General features: G+C 31.4%; 1 protein-coding gene across 8 annotated transcripts in view; it reads right to left on the bottom strand.

Annotated features, from left to right (window-relative positions):
- Nucleotides 1-901: 901 nt before the first annotated feature.
- The window catches only part of LOC143247123 (solute carrier family 12 member 9), a 120,249-nt gene continuing 108,997 nt past the window's right edge, over nt 902-12,153 (bottom strand). For all 8 annotated transcript variants that reach the window (XM_076494652.1, XM_076494649.1, XM_076494655.1 and 5 more), the window contains one exon: nt 902-4,946. In XM_076494652.1, the coding sequence (XP_076350767.1) occupies nt 4,086-4,946 (861 nt within the window). In that variant the 3' untranslated portion in view covers nt 902-4,085. The remainder of the gene's footprint in view (nt 4,947-12,153) is intronic.

Genomic DNA, 12,153 nt, shown 5'->3' with positions numbered 1-12,153 from the left:
TATCTTCACAAATATAGCATCACTAAGTACTTGAGACCTGTCCAGTTTGTTACTGCTTTCTTCACACATTTTCTGTAGTCATTGCATTAGAGGTGGGTAGCTAGCTGTCTGTCTATTTGCAGGATTTTTCCATTGAGGTTTGATCAGGGGAGAAACACAAAAATAAATGAGGTAAAACATGTCACTATATATCAGTTTTGGAGGCACCCTTTTTTTTCACACCTAAGGCATTTTTGATTACATATTATGACTTTTGTCGATACACACCAACAAACCACAGCAAGTAAGAAAGTGACACACAGAAGTAGCCAACATTAGCTGTAGACTTGCAACCATGTTATTTGGAGTAGACCAAATACTTTACAGTTCTATACTTTACAGAACCAATCAGATTCTTCAAAATAGATGGTGGTAGTTTTCCCCTCTCTGAAATAGTGTTAATAACTTCCTTTATAGTAACACCATAGAATACAGATTAAAAATTTCTTGCCATCAAACACATGCATTCAGCACAACTGTACAAAGTATCATTATTTAAAATAACTGCTTAAGCCAATATCATGTGATGCTAAATGTTCTTTAATTAGGAGAATTTCATAAATATAGCAAAATTATCTTCAAAAGTTAGATAATAAATAATGGATGTTTTTGAAAACTTGAGCTAGAAACTAATAAAATGCTCTTTTGTCACTAAAAAATATATTACATATTTTTACATTCATTGTGTTATTACTTAAGGATACTTTACACACTTTTAGTGTATATTCCAAATTTGACAACAATCATAACAGGTAAAAATCTGATCACAAAAAAATGCAATATATGTGAAAGCATTTCCCAAAACAATATTAATATATATGCGTGTGTGTTTATGAAAAATAAATAAGGAAAACTATAAAACTTGAATAACAACTGAAGAATGTTTTATTCAAATTTCTTTCTATTACACTGAAGTAAAGATTAGTTTGAAAATAAACCTTGACTGTCAACAATTATCTTAAACCTTCAAATACATTTTGTGATATTACACCTTCATACATTATTAAATATAATTATATGCCTACTACAAAACATCTGCAAGAAACTAATTTACTGTTTGGCCAAAGACCCAAAAAAATATAATTTAAGCACAACTAAAATTCTCAGCAGAAAAAAGAAATTTTTATTCAAGTTCCTTAACACATTAAGAATAAATCATTAAATATAATTAATTATTTACAGTATAATATCCTCTCCATATTTCCAGAATATGAAATACAGCAGAAAGTCAGTATATAGGATCATCATGTTTTAACTGCCTACTGACTGAACATTTTCAGGTCCCTTTACCTCAGAACTAATACAAGTGTATTAAAAACAAATTATGATACAACAATAATGTAAAAACTTACTTAAACTTATGAAATATTTTACAATCTTAAATATTTATGCACAACAGATCCAGTAAGACATTTGCATGCATTTTGGTTTTTCCAAATTGAAGAGATTGCTGAACAAATGAAAATAAGCCAGTGGAGGTAACATTTGTGTTGGTATTTTGAAATTTTATCTTTTATCAATAAAACCACACACCAAACGAAATTTAAAAACAGGAATTAAAGAAACATAACCAGATCAACAAGCAAAAAGAATCAGAATATGCATATTAAAAGTTAGTTATAATATTTTAAACTTGAAGTGTATATTGTATGTTAAATATTAACTGTATTTTTTATTTCATCCAACTTCAGTAGTAGGAAAAACAAACAGAAAACTATTAATTGAAACTTAATGTGTTGCTTCAAAAATTGCATAGAAATAGCAGATCATCCTTGTTTGAATTAAGATACAACTTAAAATAAATTTACATACGTATTGTCTACATCATGTCTATTAATCCATACAAATCATTCAAATTCAAGGTTGATCAACAAAACAGAGAAACAACGTTGGGTGTAACAAGCAATATTTTAATATGATTACTAAAAATATAACAGTATAATACATCACAATAAGTTAATAAGTATCAATTTGTATACTTTCATAAGGCAGGTTTACATGTAAAATAAGTTGTACAGAACTCTTTTCATAATTAACTGAAATTACTAACATATAAAAATATTTAAAGCAAATCAAAACACAACAAACAAGTGCCACCACATACCAACCACCATAAACTTACTTCTAAGTGAAAGGTATAATTTACAACACATTACAGTACTATACATAATTCTAATAACAACAACATTCTTTCAATAATTTTAAAGAAATATCAGAAATTAACTATCAAGCACTAATGAAACAATAATTTTTCCTTACAAAATAAAATATTGCTTAATATTTCTGCATGAAAAAAAGTAGTGGAAATAACATCATATACACTATATAAAGTTCCTACAAAATATGCAAATATGTTAATAATTTTACTAATTGTTACTGTCACAAGTTGGAAGACATTATAGGAAGGAATGATATTATAATGAAAGAAACTGATTTCTTACATTATAGTCACTTTCATTCCTCTAAAGTCTTCCAAATTATTAATGTCACAAGTTGAAAGGCATTAGAGGAACAAAAGTTACTATAATGTTAGGAACTTATTGTATTTTCGGAAGAAATGGAATAGGATAAAATACTCTTACTAATAAAAAAAAAAAAAAGCTAAAACCATCTATGTAGAAAGAGTGAGTAGACAAAGTTTATTAGAAAAAGTGGATGCTTTTTGCATATTGTTACTAATGCTTGACCTCTAATGAAGGACTTGTTTAGTTTTAAATTAAAACTGGTCACAAATTTGTCCTACTCTATAAGAAGCATTATTTAGATTATTATTAGCATAAAATACTCTTCTAAACAATTTCTCAACTAATTTAACACAGTGAAAAGTCTGTGACTAGTGTTCATATCATATCACTAAACAGAAAATTATATCTTCCATAAACAAACTGACAAAAACCAGACAAATCAACTACTGCAACACTAATTATTTCATTTTTATGGGTGAGTATTTAAGGACAATCCTATTCTTTTATTACAGGCTATATGCATTCTTAGTCAGTATAACAGTCATAATTTGATAAGCTGCAGTCAATGTCAAAACCTTAAGTCTCTTACCATTCATGATATTAATGATTTCCTTGGGACAACTAACTGTTTTACATAACAAAAGAATAATTCAAAATATTATACAAAACATAACTAAATGGACTTATTCAAAGTACATCTTCTAATTGCATGCATCATAATTCAAGTAAACAAACATTTTCTATTTGTTTTCAAAAACTAATGCATGGTATAAAATCCCTAAAGTGGGGAGCAATGAGATATTTTAAGCCTAATAAGAGATCACAAATCATGACTAATAGTAGAGGTTTTTACATCAGACTTCTCTTTACTACACTTTCAGGGATTTTTTTTTTTAATCAGAACCTAGAAGTAGAATTTCAGACCTATCTTTCCTTTGACACTGAAAGCTCAGGGTGCCTTACATTCAATAGCAGAACTTATCAGCTGAGCTGGAAAATGGCAGTCTAAACTGCATTCAGTGTACTTTCTGGTGTAAAATATATCTACCTACAGTATTTGTAAATGCACTTTTAGTTGTCATTATACAATTCAGCTACAAGTTCTTAATTTTTACAAATATTTAATTTCTACTCTAAGTGTACTATGTTCAATAGTAATAAAACAAGAATAAAAAGCTGTTTCTGCATTATCCAAAGAAATAGATAATAAGCATAGGCAGGATCTTCCAATAAAAAATCTATTAAATTCACAAAATGTTTTGAAAAGAGGTTACAAAAAGATTTTAAGTAGAAAACAAAAATAACCACACACAAAGAAAATATTGCTTTAAATAACAGCAATATTTCATTTCAATCCAATTAATTTAGTAAAAGGTTATAACTGTTTTAGCAAAAGAAGGTTAAATATCTTAAAATTAAATCTCTTTGATACAACACTTACCTTATACACAAGAAATAAGCACTTCTCTATATATTTTTTATATTATTGTATTCAGAACAAACTAAATCCTAATAATTACATCTATGGAACTCCACCTATACTAAACCATCTTGCTAATATATGCTAATAAACCTTGGTCCTTAGAGAGTGGTAGAAGTAACTGGGCTGATCCCATGAACCAAGAGTGTTGGTGGGAGATTTTCTGTCAGTATATCCAATCTCTCAAGGTAAGTCTTATTATCTTCTTCTTTAGCTGGAGGAGGTGGGAGATGGACAAAAACTACTGCAGTATTTTTGCTTTGCTGTTTTATCATTGCATTAACACTACGGAGATAATCAGTGTGGAGCTCTGGATTTTGTCCGTTTTGGAAGTCCAGCAAAGCAGTTACATGATCCCACAAAATGACGCTTATTGCAGCATTAATCCTCAACATTTCCAACATGTTTTCCCATTGTCGTTGACGGGTCTGAGCACTCTCCATTTGGGCATTCATGCACATGAAAACTCTTAAAACAGTAGAACGCTTCCAGTCACTTACCATGTTCAAGATACAAGCAAGTTGCATAATAAAAAGCCAAGAGTTATCAATGGTAGTAATGGAGCAAGGATGAAAGAAATTCATTGGCCATACATCAATATAATTAACAAATTTTGCTTTCTTTACCTTATTCTTGTCCAACTTCTCAAAATGACGAGCCAGACAAATATTCTTTTGAAGTCTGAAAATACTGTCCCGAATCATCTGCACATATTCACTGGCAGTTATCATTCTGTTTCTTTCTTCTTCTCTCAATTTTAAGAAAACTTCATTTCGAATAGTCACTCTCTGTAAAGACAAAAATGCTTCATCCTTCTCAAAAAAATCAGTTGGAGTGCTTCTGTCAAAAAACCCAAATAAAATTGTGTTTGGTTTCATGGCTCCAAGTCCTGATACTCGAACCAAATGATGAAATCCTTCTTGGACTGATCTAGCTAAGGTAACTTCCACAAAGGCTTTAACCTGAAACCAAGAAGAAAACACAAAATAGTACTAAAAACTTTATTTAATAAATGGAACAGAAATACTGTATTCTCAAATATTTAAACCTAGTTACAAGCTAACTCTCAAGAACATGGATAAATTCTGTTGTGTTCATAAAATACAATTTCAGGATTTAATTAATACCAAAATATAACAACAGTAACTTTTACAGCAGACAAGTCCTGATTTTAATAAACACGATGTCATCATCAGATAGAAATTACAGGTAAATATACATATCTACACCTCCATATGTTAAAGTAGGAACAAACATAACAATGAACAACACACTTTGATGTTATACATCTCAAAAACCATCAAGTGTTGTATGTTATCCTGCCCATTACTACCTTATTTCCATAATTTTTGATACTCCCATTCCTACTTTCTAATGTTTTTATTCACACATTTGTTTACATTTGTCTCAGTTTTTTGGTATACAAAATCTTGCAGAATTTCTCAGTGCCAAGATTTTTTTTCTCTAACCAGAGCCTTTTCTTTGGTTGGATTAACAGTCGAGGTTTGTTTTGCATATTTAGCATTATTGTTTCTAACCTTATTCTTTCAGTAACACTTTCTTAACTGGGTTAAAAACTTTTCAAGTTTATCAATATAAGGTATTTCTCATTTTCTCTAATTTTGTTCCCTTTAAAGACATGTTTTAAAAATTGTACTGTTTCAACAACAACCTTAGGTCACACAGTTTGAAAACAATGCAAAAGTAAACTATACAACTTATCACTTTTATTTTTGGTCTAGACCACTAAAGCAAAACCATGTCAGTCTTTGGTAGTGGTTGCATTCATCCTCACAAAGGATTTATCATAGATACCAACTGCTATGATGGAATTACTTTGTACAACAAAATACCCTTGAGTCAGATGTACAGAACTGAACAATTTGCCTTACAGTGTTAGGACCTAGCATGCTCAATATGCATGAATGTTTTATATAGATGATGTATCTGCAGACTGATTATGTAGTACATGAGTATAGGCCACTGCAAACCCACACAATATACTAGGATGGTTTGTTACTTAGAAACTCATATGGCATGCTCATAATTGCATAAATATAGCTAGTAGTGTATTGCTAGTGGATTAGTAGTACTGCAAAATAGATAGTTATTACTTATTACCAAGGTTACAAGTAAAACTAAGAAAAATGCTTTTAGTCAAGTCCAATTTAATCATGTACATTTAGATTTGCATAAGGTAAAGATGGGACAAAGATTTGATTTTCTAACAATGTAAGCCAGCCAGACAGTCAGATTGAGAAATTTGTGATTTGTGGTTTTTTTTTTCTCTACCAACATTTTCAAGTGCTTTGGTGGCTTGTTACTCTACAGTTGGTTGGTTTACTACTTAATAGCGTGTGTAAAATGTTTATAAAGTTTTGTTTAGATGCTGTTTGTAATGTGTTTGAGAGGGTTCTCTCAGTTTAATACCTTGTATCAGGCATCCAGTTACTGACAAATCAAGCTAAAAGAAATGAGCAAGACTAATACTGCTTTCAACACAAGAAATGGTCTGTATGAATTTCACGTGATGTGTTTTAATCTATGTAACCTACTATTTTTGTGTGGTTGATGGGGCTTATACTCAAGGGATTGCAATGGAAGAGGTCTATGTTGATGAAGTTTTCACATTTGGCTGAACTTGCAAGTCAGTATCTGAAAACTTGATAATAGTATTCCAGTGCATACAAAATGCAGGCTTAAAAGTAAAATCAGAAAAGTATGTATTCATGCAAATGGAAGTGTAATTTCTCAGTCACACTTTAGGGAGAGATGGAGCATCAACAGCCCTGTCCAAGATAGCTGTGATGAAGTAAGAAACCTACAGTTCCTTTGTCTTGCATAATACTACTGATGATTTGTGGCAAGCTTTTCAAAGATAACAGTATGACGATTGGCTTTTATGAAGTGGGTAAAAAACTTTCGATGAACTGCATAATGTGATCAGGCATTCTTATTCATAAAGATTGTTTAAGTGGATGCAGTGCTGGCCTATCCCCATCAGGATTGAGATTCTCAAAGATACTAAGATTAGAAAAAAGAGAGTCCAAATGGTGTTACAGTAATTGCAGGACAGAGCAGAACATGTAATTGCATATGCCTACAAATCTTGAATGCAGATAGAGTACAATTAGGAAAGCACTGCTTGCTATAATCTTCATAAAACACTATCACCACTACTTGTATGGTAGAAAGTTCACCAACAGAGTTGAACACATTTCACTGAAGTCATTAGTAAACTTAAAAAATTCAGAAGGGATGATAGCATGTGAAATAACAATGTTGCCAGAATATAACTTTGCCACAGTTCATCACATAAAAACAAAACAGGAAATATGGTTGGATTAACACCCTACAGTAAAACTGTCTGTTTGTGGAATGTCCTGACCCTGAAAACTGAATAAAGGTTGAAACTATGACTAGTAAAGGAGTATTGAAAAGAATACAACTAGCTTGTGGCACCTCTGTGCAGGTTGTGCTGTAGTACTGTGCTCAGCCCATAAGTTGAGCTACTCTGATAGTGTTGCAGGTAGTTGTCTTCAAAGTTCAGTGGCAACAAAATACTCCAGACACTGCATAAACCAAAGACTGGAGCACACCAAATTGTAGCCTGCACCTATTCTGCTAATCAACAATGATTCTTCTGGCCATAAATTAGTGGAAATGCTAATGCAAACACTGTATACAATATGTTCCACCCAGAGAAAAAACAGGTTGTTACACAGATATGGTTGTCCATCACAAAGAGAAGTCCCTCTGTATCCCCAAGAGAATGAAGAATAGCTTCGATCAAAGACTGCCAACACACAACTTTTCCCAATAACAATTTCAGTAGTTAGTCAACTGAAACAGAAAGTGCTATGTTCAGACAGCAATCAAATGGATATTCAATGTGATGACTGGGTGTGGTACTTTATGGCTACATAAAACCATCTGAACCTGCTGAATGGATCCATACCTGATAGTCTTATAAGTTTGTCCTCTACTGCACAAACTACAGTATATGCAAGATGCAGTAAAGCATGAAATATGTCAATAACTGCATCTATGCATCACATACAAGTCCTTGGTGTACCGGATTGTTAAGGAGTCTAGAGAGGAAACCAATGAGTCAGATGAGGCAAATTGTGTACTTAACGTACACAATTTGGTAAATTGAATGAAGTTTTGTTAGAAAATGAAGTGACCTCCAGGTCTAAGAGGCAGGCAAAGCATCAAACAAGTGATGCACTCTGTAATGTATGCACTATATTTTGAGACTTCCACCTGATTATTGCCATCTATGATCATTATATTGAGAGACTAATGACTGACAAGTAACAGCATTCCTAGCTTTCTGAGCTATCAAGTAATAACTTCCACCAGAATGTATGAATTAATTTTGTGCATTTTACAAGATTACTAACAGAATACTTAAGATCTGTACAATCATGAACTGAACTTCACAAGCTGTCAATTGATACTGACGTGCAGTTTATGTAGTATGCTGTAGAACTATCTCTTGATCATTAACTGACAGGACTTTCATGTCACTGAAAGAATGTTGCCCCAACCTAGCTTTCTGAGACACAGTGAATTTTTTGGCAGGAAAAGTAGTCCAATGTTTCAAGAAAACCACTCTAAAAAACTAATTGAGTGATGAGAAATCTGCAGAGTACATCACCCAGATATTTTGAAAATAGGTTGAATTTAAAATCAATGAGGGAGTTCAGTACCCTTGAATGTGTACTGAAGTGCAGTAGTAACTGCAAAAATTTTAATTTATTGAGGCTTTTATTTCAAATCTTAATTTTTCCTAATATTCCTGGCAATTATTTATTTCACAAACTAAGTCTGTCTTTTTTGTACACAAAATATCAAATGTTTAGTATATTTAATAAAGCTTTCTCTGTGACTTTATCAAGTTTTTTTTATAGCTAGTCCAAATGCAAAATGAATTTCATGTTAATATTAAAAAGACTTTTCTTTGCCTTAAATATCTCAAATTTCATTTGGATAATCTCTAAATCCTTCTAAATAAATTTCAAACATTTATTTTCAATAAAACTTTGTATACTTTATGTTATTTTCTCTACCCTAACTCTACACAGTTGGTTAATCTGATAAACATCACAAATAAAATCAAAATAAATCTTACCTTTTTCCTTTCTACAATGGCTTAAAACTGTAACATCAAACTACACTTGATTATTCTAAATAGCTTTAAACTTTTAATAGTACTCATCTACTTATACATAAATTTTATTGTTTTATTGCCCTCTGAATCATGTTTAAATGATATTTGTGCCATACAACTTGTAAATCACATAGCAAATATGCAGCTTACATTATGATATAAAATCACATAATGCAACGTCTACTCACAAGCATAATCATGAAATATTATCATCATTATTCTTTATGTTACCTTAGTTAAATTTAAAAATTTCCAATTTTATCATTCTAGTTACTTTTATAATAATAAATAATACACACAAAAAATTATAAAAAACACTTATCTAGGTTGTTGTTTTTTTATGACATTGTTTGTTGATAACATTTAGCCATAATTTCTGTAAGCTAATGGTACAATTGCACCAAATAATTTTATATTCAATTAAACAATGCACCAAAGAACACAGAATAATCACAGGGAAAAATCAGACAATGTCCTATAATTATCATAGCTTTTCGTTTTTCTAACTATGGAACAACACCCAGTAAAAATTCAACTAAAGTAAAAAAGGTGCAGAGAAGAAAGGACATCAGTTGAAGCAGAAGGTGGAAGAAATGACACTCTAAAACCCAAGATAAGAAACTTACAGATCATGGGAGAAACATTCCATAAAATAGAGGAATGTGTTACAACGTTATGAAGTCAAAAGGAAATTGCAACAACAAGTCCAAGGTGATTAAGTACATTCCATATGTTAGTACATGGAAAAGGCAGAAGAGTATTAGGAGTATAACAGCTACATAATCAGAGAGATGTGAAAATATCACACACAGATGGCTGAAGAGGAAAGTTGAGCTGACTTAAAGCAGAAATAGATATCAGGAGGTAAGCACTGCACAACTGAACAGCTTTTACACTGAAATTCAATCAGAACCATTATCTGGAAACTACTGAAACTACAACACTATTCAATACCATCAGGCACTACTGAAATAATGGAATTATGGTGTATATATATATATTAGATATACATCAGATCTAGTCTAGGATTTCTGGATTAGACCATATTATTGGTATTAAGACCTTATATATAGGCTTACTAAGCACAGAGCCAAGTAAGCCTCCTTAGTACCTAACCTTACCATGCTTACTGTTAATTGTTAATGCCAAATTAAAACTGTTTAGTTTTATGAGTTCAACTAAGTCATTCACAAGTTTAGGTCTATTAAAGACAAAGTAAATATGGATCTAAATCGAGTTTGATTACTTTTATGACTGTGTGTGGGAATTACTTTGAAGGGATCATTGTTAAATTGGTATGTAAGTTGTGCACAACACACAAAAATCTCAAATGTTCAACAATAAACACGTGTCTGACATGATGTAATACGTCTTCACTTTGAAAAAGCATCAATCAACCATATTACTAAAATAAACCTGCTGGTTTACAGTACTGTAGAGGTTTTAAGAATTTGCATACTGGTAAATGTTTATCTGAATGTTTCAAAGTAAGCACACACTAAAAGCAGTCATTTTTCCAACAGTTTTGGGTATTGGTATTAAGAAGTTAATTTTTTATTCTTCCAATTTATGTTTCTCCAACTGATGGAAATCCATCCTGAGACAGAACTCTACCTTCCTTGTCCCACATGCAATGACAAAGGGATATCATATCCTGAAGACAGAAAATGTGTGAGGGTAGATCAGAAGGGATGAAAATTGGGAATGAGAAGATAGGACTGGGACTTGAAGAGGTGAATGAATGGAAACAAGATTGGAATACTAAAGGGATACATTAATGCATTCTGAAGCAGAGCAAGGAAGTGAACAAAGAGATGGAGAAGAGGACATACCTAATAAAAAGAGGCATAATAAACTAAAGGTATAGATAGCCAGATTTGAGGAATGAGGCATAGAAGACCAGAATTAAGGAAGTTAGCAAAGAAGGGTATGGTAAGGCAGCAAAAGGAGGAGGAATAATGACAAAGTAGAACAAAAAAAAAACAGCCTACAAGAACATGCAGCACACACAAAACATTAAAGATTAGGAACGTATCCGAATGACACAGACCCAGAACCAAGTATGAACACGATCTGTCACACATATATGTAAAGGAATAGGCAGTCACATCTAAAAATTTAATTACAGGTAACACTGTATAGAGCAAATGATTATATCTAAACCCTATCTTCTCATGGAAGATAAAGTAGTAAGTTACCAGATCAAATCATTATAGTCTATGTGGACATTACATCCAGTATCAACAACAGTCAACACTATATGAAACACAAAAATCTGTTAGTGAACAAAATGTTGGCCCAACTCCCATTATATGTACTGTGTTCACACTTAACATCATTCAAATGTAAGAGAAAACAAAACAATGTCACGTGATAAAATATTGCACATATTTTAACCGTTTCACAATAGGTAGATCAAGGTACACATATTACAACTTTATATTACTTTAAAACTTTAATTAAAATACCGTATCATCACTGTATATAAATAAATTGGCCATCAAAATATAGTTAACCCTATCACCAAAGGCATCCTTCACTGCACATGGCACATGGTTTTAGTGACTTACATTCAAAATTTAATTAAACTACCTTTTGTTTATATCAGTTAATGCAGCATAAAATAATAGCTAATAATCTATATTTTAATAGTGTATAAGATTTAAGTTCTTAATTTTATAAGGCAGTATTTCAAAAAATCTTGAAATTCCCCTTATGTAAGAAATGTAAATTTTTTCTAAACATCCACTAAAAAAATTATCTTTGCCCATACAAATCATTACTTTTTATGCCCTTCAAACCTGTTTGGTAACAGAACAATCAAATAGAAAATCAGACCCCCTCCTACCACACACACCTGTCATATCCTTTCACTTTCTTTCAGGATTTGTCAATAGTTCCCTCTTACTCTTAATATTATGTATAATTAATAAAAAAAAAAGTTTTCATCTATCAAATGATATATTATATTACTTTGTTTGCTGAATAGAAAA

This window comes from Tachypleus tridentatus, chromosome 3, assembly GCF_004210375.1.
Source record: "Tachypleus tridentatus isolate NWPU-2018 chromosome 3, ASM421037v1, whole genome shotgun sequence".
NCBI lineage: Eukaryota > Metazoa > Arthropoda > Merostomata > Xiphosura > Limulidae > Tachypleus > Tachypleus tridentatus.
The sequence above is the reverse complement of the archived record's forward strand: the minus strand, read 5'-3'. Positions and strand labels throughout refer to the sequence as shown.